Here is a 25,592-nt window from a genome sequence, read left to right as displayed (position 1 = left end):
CTGACAACAACAACAAAATATATATATAGTTGTTTATTGCTGTCCAGTCAGTTCCTACTCAGCAACCCTGCATAGGGTTTCCGAAGAGCAGCTGGTGAGCTTGAACCACCAACCTTGCAGTTCAAACCGACCTTGTAGTCCAGCACATTGACCCTCAGTGGTAAGCCTATTCCTGGATTTTAGTAGTGTTCAACTATAAAAGTCTGTTATTATGACCTACTTCATTCTACAATATTCCCATCAATAATTTTACTTTCTTTAACTGCAGTGTTAGTTGAAACCACACATTCAGTGGCTCACATCTGCCAGTTGTTAGTAAGTGCCCTGGAGTTGGCTCTGCCTCACAGCGACCTTGTATATAGAGTTTCTGAGGAGTGGCTGATGGTTTGAACTGCTGACCTTCTGGTTCAAATGGACCTTTCAGTTCAGGGCATTATCCTGCAGCACCACACCAGCACTCCACAACAATAGTTAAATACTCACAACTCATTTAAAAAGTAAAAAAAAAATGTGCTTTGTCCTTAAAAGTAAAGAGGGACCCATTTCTCAGTGTGACCTGTGTTTTTCAGCCAGGTTGAAGCTATGGGTAAGTACTCAGCTGTGACCCAAAAGTTCAGCAATTCAAAGTAACCAGTCACTTCACTTATGGGAGAAATCGCCTTCCGTAAAGATTAAAGTCTTGGGAAAGCTGTGGGGCAGTTCTGCTGTGTCTTATAGTGTTGTTCTGAGTCAGAATTGGATTTCCCAGATAGAGTTCTCCTACTTATATTTCTATCATTATCTTGTTATTTAAAACATTCAGAACTGTAATCATCTCGCTAAATTGTTTGCATCTCGAAGTTTGGGTTTATTGTCATCTTGATCACCGTTCCCCCAGTATCTAGTTGTTGTTAAGTGCAGCCAAGTTGGTTCTGACTCAGCGACCCTGTACAAGGTTTGCGAGGAGCAGCTGGTGAATTTGAACCACCAAGTTTGTGGTTTGCAGTCCAATGCTTATCCGACAGTGCCACACCGGGATTCCTTCCAGTGCATAGTACTTGCTTAATAATTGTTGAATAAACGAACAACAGGAACCAGATTTCTCTGCTGTATCCTTGCTGCTTTGTTTCAATATTCATTAATTCTTTAGGATGTTAGGGAGATTTTCTACCAGCAGCTCTTCAAGTGTCTCCTCTGTGGACTTCTGTGATTCTTTCTGTTACAGAATGCCTATAATTCTTCATTTCTTCCTCTTCATATTGTCCCACATGAATCTTAGACTCTTCAGATTTTTCAGTCCTTTTTACTGCTTGCTCTTCTATCTTAGCACTATTGAGAGATTTGTCTTCCAGCTCACTGGTTCTGGCTTCCATCTTTTCAGTTCTACTCCTTTGCCCTTTCAGTGTATTGTCCATTTCTAATATTTTATCATTAGTCATTTGGACCTCTTTTTGCAGTTTTTGAATCGTTTCCAGTGCCATATGTATCTTATTTGATTGTTCCTGTAGCACTTTCCTGACTTCTTCCTTGTTTTTTCAAACCCTCTGTGGCAGTTCCAAAGCCTGCTCTCCTTCCAATGTGATGTCTAGGTCTACCTCCTACTCATTTATCTCAATTATCCTATCTTGTTTCTGGACATGTGCCTAAACCGTCAGTTGTTTCTTGGGAGTCTTCAATAATTAAGTGTGTTTTCAATAATTAGATGAATATGTGTTGATATATTATTAAGCTTCGTGATTGCTTTCAGGTAGATGTGATTAGGAGATGGGCTTCCCTTTTCACTTTTCTTATTACTCAACTCCAAGTAACTGTAGCAGGTGTTGCCTGTCTATCTGGTGTATGTTGTTGTTGTTGTTATGTGCCATTGAGTCGTTTCTGACCCATAGTGACCCTGTATAGGGTTTCTGAGGGTGCAAATCTTTACGGGAGTAGAAAGCCTCATCTTTCTCTCGCAGTGCAGCTGGTAGTTTCGAACCGCTGACCTTAAGGTTTGCAGCCCGATTTGTAACCACTATGCTGCCAGAGCTCCTGGTGTATAGCAACTGGTATTGGCTCTTGCCTGGATGTGGGATTTTACATGATGTGATTGCAGCTTGGCTGTTTGACCACAATTGCTGTCTCTTCTTGGGTAACATAGTGAGAGAAAGAGCTCCCGAAGGGAAAAGGGTCCAAAAAACAAAACAGCAACAGCAAAAAACCCCAAACCAAACCCCGGTTTGCTTCTTTTGTTTTTTATTGCCTTAAAGGACCAGAAAAAAATCTACAGCAAAATATGAATATGACTTTAACACCCCTCTGTCGGCTTCTTGCTGTCAAGGTCACCTGAGAAATGTCAAGATGTTACTGTTGCTCCTTATGATGTAACTTAGGATTTAATTTTCATTCAGTTTCCTTTCTTGTCTTTCGCTCCCACTTCACAACCGCCATTAAGGATTTTTTTCTAGTGATAAACAGCTTAGCGCAGGTTGTAGACATTTAAGGAGACCATTCGGTTTTAAGCAATGTCATCCCCCTTCTTAGATTCTGCACGTAGTGGTCTTTGCTGAAGAGGTCCATGCACATATGTAGTAAAAACTTCCAGGGGTGGGGGAGGGTGTCGACTCGCTCAGGCATCCCCGCTAGTCACCTGGTTGGAGGTGCACAGTGAGAGCCCAATGAATAGAGGGAAAATAATAATAATAATAATAATGTCCACACCTTTATCTCTGAGGATGGGTCAGATGTCTGTGGTGGGAGCGCTCCTCTGATCCTTCACCCACTCCATCACCCCTGAGATGGCAGCCACAGATCAGAAAACACCACTTTCTTGCTTCTGCTACAAATTCCACTGGCTACAAGCCTTCAAACATTCTGAATATTCCTTTACATGTAGTTCAGAGTTCTGGGACCATCCCCTGAACCTGCTTCATCTGGTATTCTGTGTTATTGCTCGTGGAGGTCTGCACTGCTCTTCTCCCTGGTCCGCCATTAAGCCCCACCTTCCATCAATGATCATTAATTCTTATTGATTCAAGTGAGTTTGATGCTGTTTGCCAATATGTATACTTTTGAAAGCATACAAAGATTAATCACAAATATTTTCTACCCTTGAGGAACTTTTAGTTTTATAGTGAAAAAAAGAGACTTATATGTATATTACTAAAATAAAGTTGCCCTGAATGATACAATAAAGTTTTCAGATGGGTTCAGACAAGAATAATCCGGTTCCCTCATAAGGAAGCCAAGGAAGAAGTATCATTACAGCTGTTTTCTGATGGATACATTGACTTTTTTAAAGTGGATATGATTATTAAAATAAGGATTTAGGAATAGCACAAGCCAAAGTATAGAGGTAAGACATTTCAGGGTGTGAAATGGGGAGAAGAATATAGGGTATACCAAAGGGAGTAATAGAAGATGGTGGACTCCGGGTGTGACACTGTAGGATCAGCACTGGGCTGTGAACCACAAGGTCGGCAGTTCAAACCCACCAGCTGTTCCTCAGAAACTCTGTACAGGGTAGCTATGAGTTGGAACTGGCTTGACAGCACTTAACAACAGCAACAACAACAGAAGATAAGTGCAGAAACATAAATTGAGATCAAATGAGGGACTTGAATTTAAATCTCAGGAGGTTTGATTGTCATGCTTTAGGCACTTGGAGCAGTTGAAAGCATTTTGAACAATGAAGACGTTTGATCAGGGCTCTTCTTCTGATAGATTTGTCTAACAGGAATACCAAAGAGTCTTGAAGCGGAAAGTCCAATTAGGAAGCCACTGCAGTGATTTCATCGGATGTAATGAAGACTCAAGTGTACTTGGTTTGCATGTTATTTATTCCATTCCTTGACAAATCAGTCTAAATCTTTTAGAATTGCTTAAGAAGAGCAAGGGCCTTTTTTTCTATCAGAAGTCATGCGTTTTTCAATACTAAATGAGATACAGCAGTCCACATGATAGGGTTTCTGAGGAGCAGATGCTGAGCTTGAACTGCTGAGCTTGTGGTTCAAACAGACTTTGCAATCCAATGCATTAACCCACAGTACCACACCAGGATGCTTAGAGCATTTAAAACTAGACTCTTACCCATATTAAAATTTCTGAATTAAAGCATCAAATAAACAGTTCTTTTTATACTCGTTTTTATATTCATTTGATAAAGATCAAGAAAATCTTACCCACTATACTCAAATTGCTTAGAAATAAAAAACCAGGGATTTTTCTAATTTTATTTCAGTGACACTGTCTGTTGTCCTTGGAAACATATATATAGGTAGATGAATAAGATCATCTGACTACTGTGTGGGTATAGATCTTCTGTCATGAGGGACACAGGAGCTAGCCATTTGCCAGGTTACTGGAGGAGTCACCTGTGGGATTGTTCTATAATATAAAGTTCTAAAGTTACAACCATTGACTGTTTTGAGACTCCGATTGGGTATCAGTGGCTTCTCCAGGATTCCCCAAAGCTTGCTGAACTGAACCGGACTTGCTATGTAATTTGGACATTAATGTTTCCACATGTATTAAGCACTGATTTTTGAAAGATTTTGAGTGTTCCTCCATAAAGCTAATTTTCAACACTTAAAAGGAAGAACTAGAAAGGGACAAGAGCAGAGTTACCAAGAGCATGGCCTTAACTGTCTTTGAGTCCTGGATCCTTCTCTTACTTGTCATTAGTGGTGGTGGTTATGTGCTATGGAGTCGGTTCAGCTCATCGTGACTCTGTATAGGAGTAGAAAGCCTCATCTTTCTCCTGCAGAACAACTCGCAGTTTCAAACTTCTGACCTCGAGGCTAACAACCTGGCTCATAATTACTATACTACCAGAGCTCCTCTCTCTTACTGGTTGTTGTTGTTGTGTGCCGTGGAGTCAGTTCTGACTCAGCGCGACCCTATGCAGGGTTTCCGAGGCTGTAAATCTTTATGGGAGCAGAAAGCCTCATCTTTCTCCCGTGGAGTGGCTGGTAATTTCGAACTGCTGACCTCGTGGTTCACAGCCCGATTCATAACCATTATGCTACTTGAGAATAGTACCTGGATAAAGATCCTTCCTCAACAACAAGTTCAAATAGGTTCATTTGTTATGACACTAAAAGGCATTTTATATGTTAGCTAATTAATCTTCATAACACCTTAATGGGATATCAAATCTGGTGTTTTGATCTATACTTTATAAATAAATACTCTGAGCTTTAAAAAATAACTAACCTTAAGTTTAGATTTGAACCTAGATCTGGTCAATTCTGAAGTCTGTGTTGTTTTCTGCCTTCATTTTTTGTTTGTAGTTGAGAAAGTTCTCATGCATCTGTATCTTTGTATATTCTTCTTTTTTCTTATTCTGCAACTCGATTCATATTGTATATGCTGTTTCACATCTGACATTCTCTCATTGAACATGTAGATGTCATTCATGTTGTTTCTTTTTGACAACAGCTTTGTACTTTGGATACAGTTAGTATAATTTATTGATGGGCATTTATGTTCCTTATCTGTTGCTATTGCAAACAGTGTTAGAAGTATCCCTTGCTCTCTTACACAATTATACTTCTCATATATATATTTCTAGGATTCGTTAGTATAGAGATAAGCACATTGCAAACTTTGATGTTTTTCCTTTAATTTCAAATATAATCTTAATTTACAGTTCTCAATGCTATGTTAAAACTTTTTTTTTTTTTTTTTCTTTTTCTTGGTTAAAAAATCCTGTCTCTTTCCTTTAATAATGTTTCTTAAATGTTGAGTAAAGTTGAATGCCCCCTAATATGACAGCTATTTTATCTATAAATTATCTCTTCTAAGTGTGTAGTAATACTAGTAAGATGTTTTGGAAAAATCCAGAAAAGTACGATGTAGATACCTTATTACCACTTTTATTCTCCCTTATAACCAAAAGCTCACTGTCATCAAGTAGACCCCAAGTCATAGCAAAATGTACAAACAGGGTGTCAGAGACTGTAAATCTTCCAGGGATTAAACCGCCTCATTTCCTCCCTCAGTGGGTCTGGTGGGTTTGAACTCAGCGCTTAACTTGTTAACTACCAGGGCCCCTTTCATCCCTTATATACTTCCAGAAAGCAAAATAAATCTTTGGTTAAAAAGCTTGAACCTTTTATATTTCATAACTCAATCGAGAAAATTCTTAAGATGTTTTAGGATTTTAATGAGGCTTTAAAAAAAACTTTTTATTGTGATTTTGCTGAAAGTTTTCACAGCAAATTGGTTTTCCATTCAAAAGTGTGTTCACATTTTGTTTTACTGTTTATATTCAACCGTATTTTCAGTCCTTCCCTGCCCTCTGCCTTGTATCCTTGGGCAAATGCTGCTTTTTTTTTTTTTTTTTTTTAAATCTCAAATGGTTGATTGTTCTAAGATGTGCTTATGTCTTGTGTTACTGTTCAATTTATAGGCCTGTCTGGTATTGGGATGAAACTCAAGCCACAGGAGTAAATTGAGTTCCAGGCTTAAAATGTGACTGAGAACTGTAACTTCAAGGCTTCCATCAGTTTTTATCAGACCAGAAAGCCTGGTGGTTTTTATGATTCTGAGTTTTGTTCCATATTTTTATCTCACTCTGCCCAGGACCTCCTATTGTGATGCCTTACAGAGTGGTCAGCAGTGGTCACCAGGCACCCTTTAGATTAACCATTTCCTGTGTCTTTAATTTTTTTCTTCTTTGCTCTTGATGGAGAAAGGTCAATAATGGTACCTTGTTGTTGTTGTTAAGTGCCGTCGAGTCGGTTCCTACCCATAGCGACCCTGTACAGGGTTTCCGAGGGTGTAAATCTTTACGGGAGTAGAAAGCCTCATCTTTCTCCCGCGGAGTGACTGGTAGTTTCGAACCGCTGACCTTAAGGTTCGCAGCCCGATTCGTAACCACTACGCTACCCTTAGATAACCCCAATTTTCAAGTCTCTAATTATTACTCACCAACATGTTTGTGAACTATATTGTGCCAACTGACCTTGATGCCTCTTGAGACTGGTCCATAATTGCTGCTAAAATAAGACTGGAATGGTTAATTCAGTGGCCCAGTTTTGCCATTAACAACAACAACAAAAATAACCCAGTTCTTTTTAACTCTTCATATTTGCTTTGTCATCTACATTGTCAGCATCATCCTATGACTGGTTTCCTCATCATTTAGAATGACTGATCGTGACCATTTTGTTTCATACTTTCTTAAAATCAAGAAGAACTCTTCCAGTTGTTGCCCAAAAACCTCTGTGTCTCATTGGCCAGATCTGGGTCATGTGCCCATTCCTGACAAACTCATTGAAAAGAGGTGAAAAGAAACAGAGAGATTATCTTTAAGGTGCTCAGGACTGGAACTGAGAATAGGGCTCATAGCCCTAGGGTCTCTCTGAGCTAGAAGAATAGATACCTGAAAAAGAATTGAGCTTCTACCTTAAAGGTAGAAAATAGGAATGACTTCTAGAAAGGAAACAATAATAAAACAAGCAGCTCTGATGAGTTATGTGTAGAGTTTGGTTACAGTATGATTGAAGAATGACATCTCTGCCATTTTCTTTTTTAATGTTTTGTAGGATCAGAGTGGCACCGGTCCTGTTAGTAATAAGGAAGATGGCAGTCTTCAGGTTTGTATTAAACATTTGCCTGAAAATGAAAGCTCCAAACTAGTTAGAACTCTGTGTCTTTTTACCAGTGGTCTTTTTTTTTTTTTTAAGTGTTTTATTGTGAATTATGTGATAGTTTACATGGGAGAACACTGGTCTTACATTCATGGTTTCATTGCAATGATTACAATCTACCGTGCATCATTGGAGAGAACACAGGCCATGCTCTTAACCAGTTTACTCCCTAGCTTCACTGAGGGTAATAGGCTTTGTGTCTTAGAAAGCGTGCCAGGTGAAATTGTATGAGAGTGAGAGAAAGGAAAACTGAATGTTAAAGGAGTTCAAAACAGGAAGGAATCCCGTCTCATTCAGGCATCAAGGGGAGGTTTCTTAGAAGACGTGTCCCTTAAGGTGTACTTTGAAAGATGAGTAGGCAGTTGACTGCTAAGGTTGGCATTAGTAGGAGAAAGTTTACCAGGTGGATCAAACAATGTGGATTATGGAGTAATGAGTAGAGGTTGGGTCTTAGTAGGGCAACAATGGACAATCGGTTTGGGCAATAGTCACAAAATAGAAGGGACTGCATGCTATGCATTATAATTTAGTCATCCTTTTATTCTCATTTCCTAAAATATAGTAGTTGCTTAATAAATGTCTATTGATAGCTGGATGGATGCATGAGTACATCATGTGCTACCTCTGAGCATTTATACAACAAAGAGCAATTAAATTGCTTGTCTAAGATCACTTGTCATTCTCAAGGCATTTGGACTATACATCCTCCAGTGTTATTTTCACTATTCTCTTACCTTGGCTTTGAGTCCTATCTCAGTAGCCCCCAGATACATTGTCAAGGAGCTTATAACTTTAGTAGGTATTAGATTCCTGTAACATATTTTTAAAGGGAGAATAGTTTTTAGACAACAGATCAGATGGTGGTTTGTGAAGCATAAATTTCCATTGTGAGAGACTGGAGGCAGGGAAGTGTCTGGAATCTATTTCAGAAATCTAGGTGAGAGCGTGCCAGGACTCTTTTTAAGTCTTTTGAAAGAAACTTGTGTTTTTTTAAAAAGTCTTCAGAACTTTGCAATTTGCACAATGAAGTCTCATGTATTTATTCCATTAGCTAAAGTATTTTTTAATGTCTGTATTTTTTCTGAAATGAAATTTAGTTTGTGATCTCATTTCACCCTTGCAATAGCCCTATGTAAAAGGTACAAGAGGAATTCTTTATCCTAGATTTATAAATGAGACCTCCATCTTCTCACGGGACAATCATAAAAGTAAAACTCAGGGGGAGCCTGGCGCTCACTCCAAAGAGTCCTTGACTCCCTGGTATCTTGCTGATGTAGAAGATCATGAGTCATTAAAATTAATTTTAAATCTTTTGGGTATATACCTAGGTTTTTATGATGTTGGAAAATATCTGTGCTAAATATAATGTACACTTTAAAGGCAGCACAACTAAGTTGTTAGATAGCTCCAAACAGGTGTTTCATGAAATGAAGGAAACTAAAAATTCTGAAGCAGTTATCATGTGCCATGTATTCAGCTAGGCAGTTTCATACTGGTCATCTCATTTAGCTCAGGAGAGTACACGTTAGCTCTGCTTTACTAATTACTCATGATATGGCAAGTCTGTTCCTATGGTCCCACAAATGGTAGGTAGTATCACCTAGCTAGTAGGAGGCTATAACTGCAACTCAGCCCTTTTTACCTCTAAAGCCTGTGTTTTTGGTAGTTCACACAAGCAGTCGTTTTAGAAGGATTCTGTGATGAGAAGAACTGTGAGGGCAGCTTAAAGGGTTTGAAATATATAAGGAAAAGTTCTCACATCTGTTAGCTTTCTTTAGAAGCTCAGTAATTCAGTGGGAAGGAAGGGGTGAGACACACACAGTTTTCTTCTCATAAGTAGGCCAACTTCTGCCCTCATCACTACCTTTTGGTCTCTAACCATGTCTGATCTCATAATTACCTGCTTTTATGTAAATTCTTTCTGGGTTTTGTTTTATTATTATCGATTGTTTTTCTAAGCTTTGTTATACTTTGTTGTTGTTAAATGCTGTCTAGTCAGTTCCAACTCATAGAGACCCTGTATAGGGTTTCCTCAGAGCAGTTGGTGGGTTTGAAATGATGCCCTCTAGTATAATTTGTTATTGTTAATTGTGGTTAGCAGTCCAGTGCTTATCCTGCAGCAGCACACTAGGACTCCTTGTTATAAATATTTAGAGTAAAATAATGGAAAAGCAACAAATTTACAGCAAATAATAAAAAGGCAAATAACCCAGTGAAAAATTGAACAACTTTTGTTGTTGTTTTTGTTGTTTCATTGTGGTTTGGGTGAACGTTTACAGAGTTTTGCATTCAACAGTTTGTCTGCATTTTGTTTAGATGGCCACTTGCAAACTTTTAAGACCCAGCTGCTACTTACCAAAGTAGAATGTAGAACATTGCATTTGTGAATTATGTTATACCAGTTGACCTCAATTTTCCCCAGAAACTGAAGTCCCAAGTCCCAGAACTCAGTGAATCATTCTCTTCAGGTATTTGGTATTATGGTTTAAATTTTTCAGAATTTTGATGGGAAAAGGCTTTGAATAAACATTATCTTCCAAAGAAGGTAAACAAATGGCCATAAGCTTATGAAAAGGTGCTAAATATCATACAGCGAGACACACTAGGATAGCTATATTCAAAAAGACACACGATAACAATTCTTGGCAAGGATGCAGAGGAATTATGCGTTGGGCTGCTAATTGCAAGGTCAGTAGTTCATATCTACCACAGGGAACAGCCTGTGCGAAAGATGAGGGTTTCTGCTCCTGTAAAGATTTACAGCCTCAGAAACCCTACACGGCTCACTCTGAGTCAGAACCCACTCGACACACAGCAGCACCACGACATATTCTTGGTGGGGACGTAAAATGATGTGACCGCCTTGGAAAATAAGCAGTTTCTCAAGATATTAGACATAAGATTTACCAGATGACCTAAAAATTCCTTTTCAAGGTATATGCCCCCAAACGAAACAAAAAACATACCCTTTGCCATCAAGTCGATTCTGCTTCATAATGATCCTGTAGTACAGAGTAGAACTGCCCTCAGGGTTTCCAAGGCTGTGATTGTCTAAAACCAAACTGCCACATCATTTTCCTACAATATATACCCAAGAGAAATGAGAACATACATCCACAAACCTTTACACAAATGCTCCTAGAAGCATTCTTCATTATAGCTGAAAAGTGGAGATAGCCCAAACATCTATCAACTAAAGCATAAAAAACCCACCCATTGCCACTGAGCCAATTCTGAATCATAGCAACCCTATAAGGCAGAATAGAATTCCTCCACAACAGACTTTCCAAGGACTTCAAAAGCAAAGTGCCACATCTTTCTCCTGCGGAGCTACTGGTGGATTTGAACCTTCAACCTTATGGTTAGCATCCAAGTGCTTTGTCACTGCGCCACCACAGTGCTTCTAACTGATACATAGATAAGCCAGGTGTTCTGTATTGGGACCCCCCCCCCCCCACATTATAAGGTGTCCCATTCCTAAGTCTGTCTTTAATTTGTTTGTAAGTCTGAGCAGTTAGGTATAGTAATATCAGTTAGATGTTTCTCTTACTGTTGTACTGTGTGCCTGTTTATGCATAAGAATCATTTAAGGAACATGTGATGGTGTGCTGTAAAGCCGATTCTGACTCATAGCAACCCTGTACAGGATTTCCAAAGATATAAATCTTCAGGGGAGCAGAAAACCTCATCTTTCTCTCACGGAGTATCAGGTGGACTTGAACTGTCTGTCGACCTTGTGGCTAGCAACCCAATGCAAAACCCACTATACCACTAGTTTCTAGTATAATTTTCTTATTGTTAATTGCCATCGAGTCGATTCTGACTCATGTGATCCTGTATAGGGTTTCTAAGGAACGGCTGGTACGTTTAACTGTTGACGTAATGATAATATTTCGATGTGCAACAAAAAGTATCACTTGTTTGATGTTATGAACCATTGTATGTACCCCTGTGTTTACTTTAATAGGCTTTGCAGGGGGTAATTGGAAACTGTAGGTGTAAGTCACGCATTTGTAATCTGTGGACTCCCTGTGTGTTAGAATGATTTCCTGTCATAAAAAGTACTAAAGTTCTGCTACATGTTATAATAAGAATGAGCCTTAAACACATGCTAAATGAAAGAAAAAGAAAAGAGCACACGTTGCATGGTTCTCTGTATATGAAAGTCCAGAATAGACTATTCTATGCTGACAGAAGGAGATTCCTGGTGTGGCACTGTGGGCTAATGCACTGGACTGCAAAGTCGATTTGAACCGCAAGGTTGGTGGTTCAAGCTCACCCAGCTGCTCCTTGGAAACCCTACACAGGGTTGCTATGGGTTGGAACGGACTCGATGGCACTTAATAACAACAACATATTGACAGATAATAGATTAGTCATTGCCCAAAGGGAATGGACACTGGCTGTTAATGAGTGATGGTCACATAACTCAGTGAATGTCTGAAAACCATGGAATTCACTTTAGGTGGGTGAATTTTATGACTAGCAATTGTCTCTCAATAAGCATATTTTTAAAAAAGAAAACAGGAGGAAGAGGAAAGAGAAGAAAGAATATAGGTAATCCTCTCATTGAAATCCTATCAGTAATACTGAGGAGCTCTCCAGAGTACAGACTCTGTTAAAGAACTATAATATGATTTTCTGCATGGATTCTTAGCATGTAAGTCTCTCCACATTTTACAGTATTTTGCAAGTGTTCAGTAATCTGCACCTTAGCACAGAATACGTGATGTCTTTGCCCCTCAAAATGAAAGCTTGGGTTTACCTTATAAACTCCAGCGTTCTGCTCCTTCCTATGCTAGACACTGAGAAGATGCTGCTGGATAAAACCGGCACCACCTCTCCTCTTGAGTTGCATGAAGTCTTTATGGGCAGATATTCAAATAATTTCATACGTACGGAAACTAAGAATTCTAGGTGCTTGGTGGTTACAGTGAGTAGAACAGAGGGGCTTTTCCTTGTCAGCTAAGGACTCTCCTGAGGAAGATTGAACTGAGATCCAAAGGAGAAGCTGATGCTAACTGTTGTTTCTATTATTTCGTATCATTGAGTCACTTCCAACTCACAGCAACCCTGTATAGGGTTCCTGAGGAGCAACTGGTGGGTATGAACCACTGACCTTGTGGTTAACAGTTCAGTGCTTATCCTACAGTGCCACACTAGGCAAAAGAAACAAAGCAGGGTTGTAGGCAACCTTGGTGTGGCAGGGAGTGTGACGAACAGAAAGGACTGAAAATCCATGGTTGAACAGTGATAAGCCATGGAGGCCTTAAGGAGGTGATGCAATTAGGTTAGCATTTCAGGATATGTGTTATATTTGCAGTGTGGTGATCCAATTGGACAGGCACAAGAGTGGATGCTGATGGGCTAATTAGGATTGTGCAGCAGAAATGGTGTTCAGCCAGAGATGATATCAGCAATATATAGACTTACATTTTTGTCTTGTTAGGATCATATAGAATAAATATGCTTGATTTTCAGCAAAGTGAGATGTGCTTACCAAGTAGTTTCCACAAAAGTTGCACGTGAAATAATGTACTTCTCTTGCTGCAATTTGGGTGCTGCAAAGGTGATAAGCACCTAGCTGCTACCTGAAAGATTACTGTGGGAATTTACTCTGAGGCTCCTGAGAAGAAAGGCCTAGAGATCTACTACTGAAAAATCAGCCATTGGAAACTCTGGGGCACAGTCCTCCTCTGATACACACGTGGCTGCCAAGAGTTGAATCAACTCAATGGTAACTGTTGGTGTTGTGTGTTTTGCAATCTTGCTGCCTTTTGTCTTGTTTAAAGCTATACTCTGTATGCAGGTTGATTTAAATGGGAATTGTACTATCATCCAGGTTCTCAGAACAAGATTCGTTTCAGGGCTTGGCCAACAGCCGGTAATCACTCTGCTAGGAAGTGCCTGGAACAGATGTACCCATCACACTTCCTTCATTTTGTAAAAGCTTAGCAATAACATGATCAAATTACTTATCATTGCAGACCTAGTGAATATACAGCAGCCTCAGTAACATTTTACTGTTTTTCAAACATTTTCAGAATGTTTAGATTTTGAACTGTCAGTGGATTTTGACTACATTTGTCTTTCATTGTTGAAATAATTTCTATCCCTTAGGATAAACACAGAAAAAATGAGAGTATTCCCATCAACTTAAGGTGGCATTCAACCTAAAAAGTATTTGTGGAGATTTTAGAATTTACAGGGTAGCAAGATGCCTGGTAAAGGATGAATTCTTTCTGAATTAGCTTATCCCTAAGGGAGCTGTGACATGGAAATCCACACTGCAGCTAATAGAGCTTTTTCACCACAAACTAGAATTACTAACATTTTAGAAGCACTCTTTACTTTCTATTTTGATATGCTTCATCCAAAAGGGATTTTTTAACTTATTGAAAAATCACTTTGTAATGTTGTAAATAGAGCCCTGGTGTGGCACTGTGGGTTAATGCGCTGGACTGCAAAGTCAGTATGAACCCCAAGGTCAGTGTTTCAAAGTCACAAGTCGTGCCTAGGAAACCCTTTACAGGGTCACTATGGGTCAGAATCAAGTTGACGGCACTTAACAACAACAATAATATTATAAATGGAGTCCTGGTATGGCACTGCAGGATAATGCACTGGACTGAAAGCTTGGTTAGGACCGTAAAGTTGGTTCAAATCGACCAGCCTCTCCTCAGAAACCCTAGACAAAGTCGCTATGAGTTAGAGCTGAGTTGATGGCACTTAACAACAATAACAACAGTGTTATAAGTAATAATGGTATCTCCAGATGTATGGCAGTACTTATCTTCTTCAATGAAAAGGGCTGGCCAGGTGCAAATCATGGTCTCTAAGAAGACTCTGGTAGCGTAGTGGTTACGAATCGGGCTGCGAACCTTAAGGTCAGCGGTTTGAAACTACCAGCTGCTCCGTGGGAGAAAGATGAGGCTTTCTACTCCCGTAAAGATTTACACCCTCGGAAACCCTATACAGGGTCACTATGGGTTGGAACCGACTCGATGGCACATAACAACAACAACAACAAGACTTGAGTCCATGTCTGTCACTTACTGTCATCTCTCACCTAGAGAAAGTCACTTATGCTATTACCCCTGTCTGTGTTTATCTCAAAATGAGGTAGGGGACTGTTCACCATCTTGTTGTGAAGACGAGTGTGATTTTATACATGCTTGCCGTACAATAACCAAATCAATTGCCATTGAGTTGATTCCCACTCATGTCGACCCCCATATGTGTCCGAGTAGAATTGTTCTCTGTAGAGTTTTCAGTGGCAGATTTTCCAGATTCAAATGTACAGTCTCTCAGTTTGCAGCTGAGTACATTAACCATTGGTACCATCGCTATGAGTCGGCACCGACTCGACAGCACCTAACAACAACAACCGTCCAAGTACCTGTTATAAGGGCTCAGTAAATGATAATTATAATTAATACAAGATTCTGCCCATAGAAAATACTCTCCCTAGGTGAGTTATGTTTTGGTGCTGTAGGATAAGTGTTAGGCTGTTTACTGCAAGGTCGGTGGTTCAAACCCACCAACTGCTCCTTGGAAACCCTATGCAGGGTTATTATGAGTCAGAACTGACTTCATGGTACTTAACAACACCACCATCGGGCATGCCAACAATCTTTTTTCCATGCACATTTTCTGAGAACCTGGAATTTCCCCAAGCTCTAGAAACATAAAGATAAATAAGTATCATTTATGTATTCAGTCTGTTGTGGAGATCACACACTTGTCAGATATGTTTTCATTTAGTCTATACAATGTTCTTAAAATTAAAAACCTATTTTGTCATCTATTGAAAAAGGGCCAGCATTCACGCTACCCCTTTAATCAGTACACTCTTCCAATTTAATTCTGTCCCTCCCTTTCCACCATTCTCTTATCTCTGCCCATTTCCCTCTTTCTGCCACATGTAGGTTCCTGTGTCTGTGCCCTGACCCAATACTGGAGTGCAAGCCATCTAATGACAGGGGGTAAAAGCAGAAAGGGGACCAATTATGGAGAGCCTTGTGGACCAAGAGAAGGGTCTTTGGGCATTGGGAATAATTTACAGTAGTTTTTAACAAGGGATTAAAGTGAAATTACCCTTTCTAGATGATCCCTCTCACTGCCCTATGGAGAATCAATCAGAAAACACCAAACCTGAAGGTAAAGAGAGTTAAAAATGTAGAGTAACTGAAATGAAATTTGATGGTGACCTAAACTAGGTGTCTGACAGTGAAGACAGAGAAATATTTTTTATCCTGAGAAGATTTTTTATCATGTACAGGAGATAGAATTGATAAGTGCTGAGGATTGTATGCATATCCAAAGTGAAGAGCAGGAGGAATCAAGAATGCCTCCAACAGTCACCGTGGTAGCTGGCTGGCTGGTTGATGAGAAAAGAGAAAGGAGAAAGAACAGATTTCTGGGGAAAGATGATAAATGCATTCTTTAAAAAAAAAAAAAACTTTGTGAATTGAGTGATGGTTTACATGAGAGAGCATCAGCTTTAAATGCATCCTATCATATTTCATTTCATTGCAATGATTACAGTCCCCTCCATGCATCCTCAAACATCCAAAGGGTACACCCCACAAGCCTGCCCCCTGGCTGTCAGCACACCACCCCTCTCCCTCCCTGAGTCCAGAGTCCCCAGCATCTCCATCTCTCCACATCATCGTCTCTGCCTCCATCTCTAGCGTAACTGCTTCTCTGCATAGGTTGCTGTACTCCGCTCTTCTCCCATGATGGTCCCAGGGTCCAATAAATGCATTCTTGTTGGGTTTTAGTTGTCTCTGTAAGACAGAAAACTACTGTTTATTGTGTGCTCATTATTACCTGTCACTATAGAAGGTACTTCAAGTTAGCTCATTTATTATGACAGAAACACTAATTGTGGTGGTGGTTATGTGCCGTGGAGTGGGGTTCCGACCCTGTATAGGGTTTCCGAGGCTCTAAATCTTTACGGAAGCAGAAAGCTTCATCTTTCTCCCAAGGAACCACTGGTATTTTCTAACTGCTTACCATGAGATTAGCATCCCGAATCTTAACCACTACGCTACCAGAGCTCCTTAGAAACACTAATAATAACATCTAATATTTATAGAGAGCTCTTGTCATTTACTAGAAACTGAGTAAAGTGTATTATCTGCATCCTCCCCATGGTGAGGGGATTATTATTATCCCCATTTTGCAGACGAGGGACTTGAGTCTTACACAACTTACAATGCACGTGACCAGCAGTTGCCTGGAAGTGCCATAGTAAGCTTTGACACCTTGTGTATTTGACTCAGATATCTAACTCATGCCTTGTTGTTGTTGTTACGTGCCATTGAGTTGGTTCCAACCCATAGCAACCCTGTATAGGGTTTCCAAGGAGTGGCTGGTGAGCTTGAACCACTAACCTTGCAGTTCAAACCAACTTTGCAGTCCAGTACAAAGAGATAATTGGTCTTAACCCATAAAACTGAAGTTTAAAATCAGTAATGAATGTACTTTAGGACACGTAACCTATAGGTAGATAAACTAGGATATAAACCTCTCTCAGACTCCAAAATCCACGCTTTCTTTTCTTCTACAAACCAGTTGCCATTGAGTCAATTCTGATCCAACATGTGTGAGTATAACTGTGCTTCATAGGGTTGTCAATGGGTGATCTTTCAAAAGTAGATATTTTCAGAAAATAAGGCTTTTTTCCAACGTGCTTTGGAAGAAAGTACCTGGATGGATCTGAACCCTATTCCAGTTAGCAGCCAAACACATTAACCATTTACACTATCCAGGGTCGACTCCTCTACTGCAATACTAAACAGGAGTTATTGAAACTCATGTGGACCCATGATTGACCTTTGGGAAACTGAAAAATATTAACCACATAGAAGGTTCTTCATTAATCTTGTTGTTGCTAAGTGCCGTCGAGTCGGTTCCGACCCACAGCAACTCTGTAGAGGGTTTCCAAGGAGTAGCTGGTGAGCCTGAACCACTGACCATGCAGTTCAAACCAACTTCTCAGTCCAATGCATTATCCCACAGCACCACACCAGGACTCCTCATCTGTTCAATGTAAAGCCCATCAACTGCTCAGCAGGAGAAAGATGAGATTTTCTACTCCCTTTAAGATTTAAAACCTCAGAAATCCTACACAGGGTCTCTATGAGTGGGAACCAACTTGACTGCACTTAACAAAAACAACATCCAATTTAAAGAACTGTCCTATAAGGTTAAACTGTGTTCTACCTGCATATTTAGTGTTAAAAGCACTCTTCTAGTATGGTATTATGATAGTAATATATGGTAGTAGTTAGTTGGGTAGAGTTTGAACCCGTTGAACTCTTTGATATTTGACTTTTACTTTTTATTTACACAAATGGCAAATTTACATGATCCAACCTAATATTTCAATGGTTTTAATTACTCAGATAGGAGAGAGGTAACTCTGTATTCCCAAAGTTCTTTTTAAAATAGTCTGATCTATGAAGTAACAAAGTCTAAAAAAAAAAAAAAAATCTATTTTTGTTTTATGTATTTTCCGTAGAACAATAATTTGAAAAGCACTTTGCAAATGATGAGATGAAAACTGGCAATGAGAGAGATTAGTGAAAGCTGAGTGGTTTTATACCTGGCTCCGAGGAAGGTTGATATCATTATTCATTTAAGCATATATGCACACACACACACAAGAGAAAAATAGATTTGTGGGAGATGCTAATGAGTTCAGTTTGAGATTTTAACTTTTAAGGGAATAATATAACATGTGATTTATTTCACAGGGTCAATTTATCTATTTTGACTGCTGTGCTTAATTAAAAAACTACTCCTAAGTGTTTTTAAAGTGTTGGCATTCCAAGTTTGAAAAAATGAAAAAGTTTAAAATGTGTTTCTAATGACCTTAGGCTTCTTGCTAGGTCTTACATCCAGGCTACAATTCTCAGGTGCATTTCTGCACTATTTTTATACGCAAAGTCTTGAACTGTGTGCTTGAAATCCATCTTTCCCTCTAATTTACACTCCATCAAGAACTGCTGCATTTCTGGTTTGGATATGGAAACTGATGCCACTGTAGAAATCTGTTTTTTGTTTCTGATCCAAAGTGAAAATTGCATCTATAGCAAGAGACTGGAAATTCCCTGTGAGGACCAGAAGTGAATGTGTCTGAGTCAGCATTGGCTTCTCTTTTGTCACAGTATGCAAATTGTCAATGGCAGAGTTGAAGAGCCTTCAAATATATGACATTCTTCACAGCTCATTGTTCTTTATATCTTGCATTTCTGAAAACCACTTGAGATTTGTCTACATGATCAATTTCCCTTTCCTGTTCATTAAAAACCAAAAAAAAAAAAAAATTAGCAATGAAGTCTGTTTCCTTCATGAGAGTCACTACAGAGATGTTACTGGTTTCTTCCATTCCATTCCACTCATTGTATCTAAAGACAATATAGAGTAGCCAGGGTAGTCGGTAAAGTAAGCTTGAGAACTCAAAGACAGCAGGAATTCACCGTTTTTTAACATAAATTCACATCTTTGATGCCTAGTATCTTTCTCTGATCTGCTGTAGAGACTCATTCTTTTTATTTTTATAAACTTCTCATTGTGAATTGACTAAAAGTTTACAGAGAAGATCATCAGTTTTGTGTTCAACAAATCGTACAGTTTGTTTCATCTAAATGATTGCAATCCCCTCCTTATAACAACAGTTATCCCACTTCCTCCCTGTGGTTTCTATTTCTATTCCATCCTCTGTACCATCTCTTCTAAACTTTGTTCTTAGGTAAATGTTGCTTTTTTGATCTTGACTGATTGAGGATACCATGGTGAGCATACTGTGTTAGTAGTGTTGTTGTTTCCACGTATACCTTTCTACCGCTTGTCTGAAAATTGGACTACGAAGGTGAGTTCTGTGTCAGACCTGGACTGTGGTTAAGGGCATTCGCTTCAGGTTCTTCCAGTCTTTTCTGTCTATTTAACCAGGTCTTTTCTACTTTTTAAATAACTTTGAGTTTTGTTCCATATTTTCTTGCTCTTTATCTGGGACTTTCTAATGTGATCCCTTTCAGAGCAGGTGGTAATGGTAGCCAGGCACCATCTAGTTCTTCTGGTTTGAGTTGTAGTAACTGATGTTCACATGTTCCATTGGTCCATTGGACAAGTTGATTCCAAGCATCCTCATGTAAAATGTCTAAGAAACCTAGCTCAGTAAATGCCAAGTAGTCAATGCTCAGTAAGTTTTAACTGTCATCATTATTATCCTCTTCATAAACCAGCCCATCTCTTGGCTTGGATGTATAATGGTATAAATGAGACAGTGGATTGTACCAGGCACTTTTCAGAATTCCGTATTCCTCATCTCATGCTTCTACATTTTTGAGGACAAGAAAAGAGAAAAGGAAGCTAACACTTCGAAGACACACACTATCCACCACATGCTTTCACACATTATGTCATTCCATTGTAATCAACCATATCTGCAACTGTTGATTTACTATCTCTCTTATCGAATATGTAGATGTCACAGGTCCAGAGGCTGGGTTGTGTTTGTATTTTGCACTCCTGGCACATAGTAGATACTCAGTAAATATGTGTTGCATGGAAGTTTGCTTAGATCTGATTAATCCAGTGTAGCTGTTACTACATCTTGCCATTGTGAAAAACAAAGGTTTCCAACATCATACCACTAATTAGGAGTGGAACTGATCTGGATCTGGATTTTTCTGGCTCCTATTCCAGTACTTCACCACTCAACTGTCAGTTTGTCGTACTGTGGTGGCTTGTGAGTTGCTGTGATTCTGGAAGCTATGCCACGGGTATTTTAAATACCAGCAGGGTCACCCATAGTGGACAGGATTCAGATGAGCCTCCAGACGAAGACAGACAAGGAAGAAGGAAAGAAGAACTACTTCCAAATATTTAGTCACTGAAAACCTTATGAATAACAGGGAAATACTGTCAGATATAGTGCTGGAAAATGAGCCCCTCAGGTTGGAAGGCACTCAAAATGCGACTGGGTAAGAGCTGCCTCCTCAAAGTAGAGTTAACCATGATGACGCAAATGGTATAAAACCCATAGGAGTAAATCATGCAGGACCTTCATTTGCTGATGGGGCACAACTCAAAATGAAGAGAAACAGCTGTAAATATCCATTAATAATCAGAACATAGAATGTATGAAGTATGAATCTTGGAAAATTGGAAATTGACAAAATGAAATGAAACGCATAAACATTGCTATCTTAGGCATTAATAAGCTGAAATGGACTGGTATTGGCCATTTTGAATCTGACAACCACATGGTTTGCTATGCCAGGAATGACACATTGAAGAGGAATGGTGTTGCATTCATCGTCAAAAAGGACACATCGAAATCAGTCATGAGGTACCACGCTGTCTGTGATAGGATAATATCCATGCGCCTACAGGGAAGCCGAGTTAATACCACTATTATTCAAATTTATGCACCAACCACTAAAGCCAGTGAGGATGAAATAGAAGAATTCTATCAACTTCTTCCATCTGAAATTGATCAAATATGCAATCAAGATGTATTGATCATTACTGGTGATTGGAATGCAAAGCTTGGGGACAAAGAAGAAAGATCAGTATTTGGAAAATATGGCCTTGGTGATAGAAATGATGCTGGAGATTGCATGATAGAGTTCTGCAAAATCAATGATTTGTTCATTTCAGATACCTTCTTTAGACAGCATAAGAGTTGACTTTGCACATGGCCCTCACCAGGTGAAGTATATAGAAATCAAATTGACTCCATCTGCAGAAACAGATGGAAAAGCTCCATATCATCAGTCAAAACAAGGCCAGGGACAGATTGTGGAGCAGACCATCAATTGCTCATATGCAAATTCAAACTGAAGCTGAAGAAAATGAAAACAAGTCCACAAGAGCCAAAATATGACCTTGAATATATCTCACCTGAATTTAGAGATCATCTGAAGAACAGATTTGATACATTAAACACTAAAGACCGAAGACCAGAAGAGTTGTGGGATGACATCAAGAACATCATACAGGAAGAAGACAAGAAAGAAGGAAAAGGTCAAAATGGATGTCAGAAGAGACAGTGACACTTCCTCTCCATCTATATGCTAAAGCAAATGGAAGAAATACGTAGGTACAAGAGCTGAACAGAAAATTTCAAAGATGAGCTCAAGAAGACAAAGTCAAATATTATGAAATGTGCAAAGATCTGGAGTCAGAAAACCAAAAGGGAAGAACATGTTCGTCATTTCTCAAGCTGGGGGAACTGGAGAAAAAACTCAAGCCTCGACTTTCATATTCATGGATTCTCTGGTCAAATTATTGAATGATGCAGAAAGCATCAAAAGAAGATGGAAGAGATATACAGAGTCACTGTTACAAAAGGTTGATGTTCGACTGTTTCAGGTTATATACGATCAAAAGCCAATGATACTGAAGGAAGACATCCAAGGTGCATTGAAGGAATTGGAAAAGAACAAGGCACCAGGAGTTGATGGAATAAAAATTGAAATATTTTAACAAAGTGTGGTGACACTGGAGGCACTCACTCATCTCTGCCAAAAAATTTGGAAGACAACTATCTGGCCAACTGATTGGAAGAGATCCGTGTTTGTGCCCATTCCAAAGAGAGGTGACCCAACAGAATGTGGAAATCATCAGACAATATCTTTGATTTTAGGCATATATAACTAACAGTTTAAACCACCAAAGGGTACATTCTGCAAGTCTAGAAGGCTAATTTTTAAGTTGATAATTTTGTGTGATCCGTGAATGAGGTTATAAATTTTGGTAGAAAAAGAGGTTCCCCACCCTGATCAAAGGGATACCTGTCAGTAGTCAATGAACAATTATGGAATGGCATGACTTTTAAATTAATTTTATGTCATATGATCTGTTTTAGTAGTAAACTTTTAAAAGGAGCATGGAAATTCTAGAATATTTCTGTCATAAGGGAGAAATTATGCAAGAATTAAAATGAGTGGGATAATTGTGGTTTCTAAGGATAAGTTAGAAAGTCAGTGGATAAAGATGCTAACAGTCATCCAGGGGACCTAGGCTGAAGTCTCATAATATTACCTTGAGGTTGTATCTGTCAGTTATAAACCAGTAGGAAATTGATGGTATAGGATAAACTTGTAACCTAATCTGATAATTGAATAACCAGCCATATCTTGACTATTACCTATTGTTGGAAATGTGATGGGAAACTATTAAAGATATGATCTGTCAATATGCCCAAAAAAGAAACAGTAGGGGGTGGTGGAAGGGGATTTGGAAATGAGTGTGGTGGTTGTATCAGCATTCCCCAAAGGAGAAAGTGTCCCGTCTAGCAGAGAATTTGTTTTGACCGCATCTGTAGTAAAGTGAGTTACTTCCTAAGACTTTTTAACCCATAGTCTTTGTCATTGCCAGTAAACAACATTTTTCTTTCATGGGTCTGGGTAAGAGAAGGTGGGAGAAGATGCTGATAGTATTATATGATTTAGCTGTGAGTGATTGTTACCAGGGCTCATTATGAAAGCGTGGAACTCTAACATCAGTATTGTTGCTGTTGTTGTTAAGTGCAGTTGAATCGGTTCCGACCCATAGCGACCCTGTACCGGGTTTCCGAGGACATCAGTATACAATGAGCTAATTCAGATGCAGGAGTGGGCATCTCACTACCATTAAGGAAAAAGAGCCAGGAGTGGATGCTTCCTTTGGACCCTGAGTTCCTGCTCATTGAATCTCCTCAACCCAGGGACAGACAACTGTGACTTCAGAGAAGTGTCAGAGGAACTGCAGCAGCAGCAGAACCAAGAGCCAGAGTGGTCATGAAGCAAGAGAGCTGAGTGTCTTTGGGCAGGAGGTCTGCTTGCAGACTGGGGTGCCTCAAGGCAATTACTCTGAGGGACTCTAGGAACTAGAGCTGGAGAGCCCAGTACCTTTGGGTTGATGTTTATAATGAACAGGAATGCCCTTTGGCCGTTTGTTAGCAGACCTGAAAGAGTTTAAATGTTTCAGGAGCAGGGCAGAAGCCAAACCCATGGCTTGAGGGCCTGGCTGAGATCTCCTGATTGTATGCACCCTGTGCATTTCTAATCCTGAATTGTAACCTGTTTAACTCCCTAATAATAGGCTATGGAGTTATCAGAGCTTGATTCCATTAACTAGAATCCTGGTGTGGCACTGTAGGATAAGCAATAGACCACAATGTCAGTGGTTCAAACTCACCAGCTGCTCCTCAAAAACCCTATACAGGGTCATTGTGGCTTGGAACTGACTCAACAACACTTTAACAACATCAACAACAATGCCCTAATAGGAATCAAAACTATCATAGCTTGATTGCATTTACTGTCATAGTTACTGTCATCATTAAATATCTGTTTACCAGATACCTTGTTAAGTGCTTATCTTTCATTACCTCATTTAACGCCTTATGTATTCCTAGAGTATAGCTCCTCTTTTCTCACACTCCATCAATTTATAGATGAGAAATTGAGGCTGAGAGATCAGATTACCTGTTAGGTGTTGCAGAACTGTTATGACGTTTGGGTTACAAACACCTACCACTTCACTATATTAGTCATACTCTAGTCATATCCACCTCAGCTGACCTACTTGCCTGTGCACTAGACTTCATTATCTGAGTAACTCTTCCAGCATTTAACATGAGCCAGAGCACATCTATGCTTTCTCCCTTCCAAATCCGTTTCTCTCTGTTTTCCCTGCTTTGTCCAATGCTCAGTGAAGGAGTTCATGCCTCAGAATGAACCACCAGAGGATAATTTCCCCTATAAACTTACCTATAAAGAAAGGATGACTTTTCAGGTAGGTGGGATGCAGATAGAAGCATTCCACTCAGCTTGTCAGTGTCATTTATTGGATCTTGGCTGAAAGCAGAGAATATTCCTGTGCTTTATTGACTATGCAAAGGTTTTTGATTGTGTGGATCATGACAAGCTATGGACAACATTGTGAAGTATGAGTATTCCGGAACTCAATTGTGCTCATGAGGAATCTGTATCTGGACCAAGAGGCAGTTGTTCAAACAGAACATGGGAACACTGAGTAGTTTAAAATTTAAAAAGGTGTGGGACAAGGTTGTATTCTTTCACCATACTTATTCGCCCTGTATGCTGAGCAGATAATCCGATAAACTGGGTTCTATGAAGACAAACGTGGTATCAGGATTGGAGGAAAACTCATTAACAATCTGTGATATGCAGATGATACAACCTTGCTTGCTGAAAGTGAAGAGGACTTAAAACATTCACTGATGAAGATCAAAGAGCACAGCCTTCGGTATGGATTACATCTCAATGTAAAGAAAACAAAAATCCTTACCACTGGACCAATAAACAACATTCTTATCAATGTAGAAAAGATTGAAGTTGTCAAGGACGTCATTCTTCTTGGATCAACTATCAACATTCATGGAAGCAGCAGTCAAGAGATCAAACGACGTATTGCATTAGGCAAATCTGCTGCACAAGACCTTTTTTAAGTGTTGAAGAGTGAAGATGTCAGCTTGAGGACTAAGGTGCACCTGACCCAAGCCATGGTGTTTTCGGTTCCCTCGTATGCATGTGAAAGTTGGACAGTGAATAAGGAAGACCGTAGAAGAATTGATGCTTTTGTTTATGATGTTAGAGGAGAATATTGAAAGTGCCAGGGGCTGCCAAAAGACACAATAGATCCACTTTAGAAGAAGTGCAGCCAGAGTGCTTCTTGGAGGCCAAGATGGCCAAACTTCGTCTCTCATACTTCGGAAATATTGTCAGAAAGGACCAGTCTCTGGAAAAGGGTATCATGTTTGGTAAGGTAGAGAGTCAGAGAAAAAGAGGAAGACCCCCCACGAGATGGATTGGCCAAGTGGCAGCATCGATGACTCAAGTGTGGCAACAGTAGTGAGGTTGGCCCAGGATCGGGCAGTGTTTCATTGTGCTGTGCATAAGGTCACTATAAGTCGGTTCCGACTCAATGGCACCTAACAACAACAATAAAATATCTTTA

The 25,592-nt window shown here is 39.5% G+C and overlaps 1 protein-coding gene across 1 annotated transcript in view; it reads left to right on the top strand.

Annotated features, from left to right (window-relative positions):
- INADL (InaD-like (Drosophila)) overlaps positions 1-25,592 on the top strand; it is a 383,821-nt gene that overhangs the window by 305,727 nt on the left and 52,502 nt on the right. The window contains exon 29 of the mRNA XM_006862480.1: positions 7,506-7,598. Coding sequence (XP_006862542.1) covers positions 7,506-7,598 — 93 coding nt within the window. The remainder of the gene's footprint in view (positions 1-7,505; positions 7,599-25,592) is intronic.

This window comes from Chrysochloris asiatica, unplaced genomic scaffold (assembly GCF_000296735.1).
Source record: "Chrysochloris asiatica unplaced genomic scaffold, ChrAsi1.0 scaffold00048, whole genome shotgun sequence".
NCBI lineage: Eukaryota > Metazoa > Chordata > Mammalia > Afrosoricida > Chrysochloridae > Chrysochloris > Chrysochloris asiatica.
This window is presented reverse-complemented; position numbering and strand designations above follow the sequence as displayed.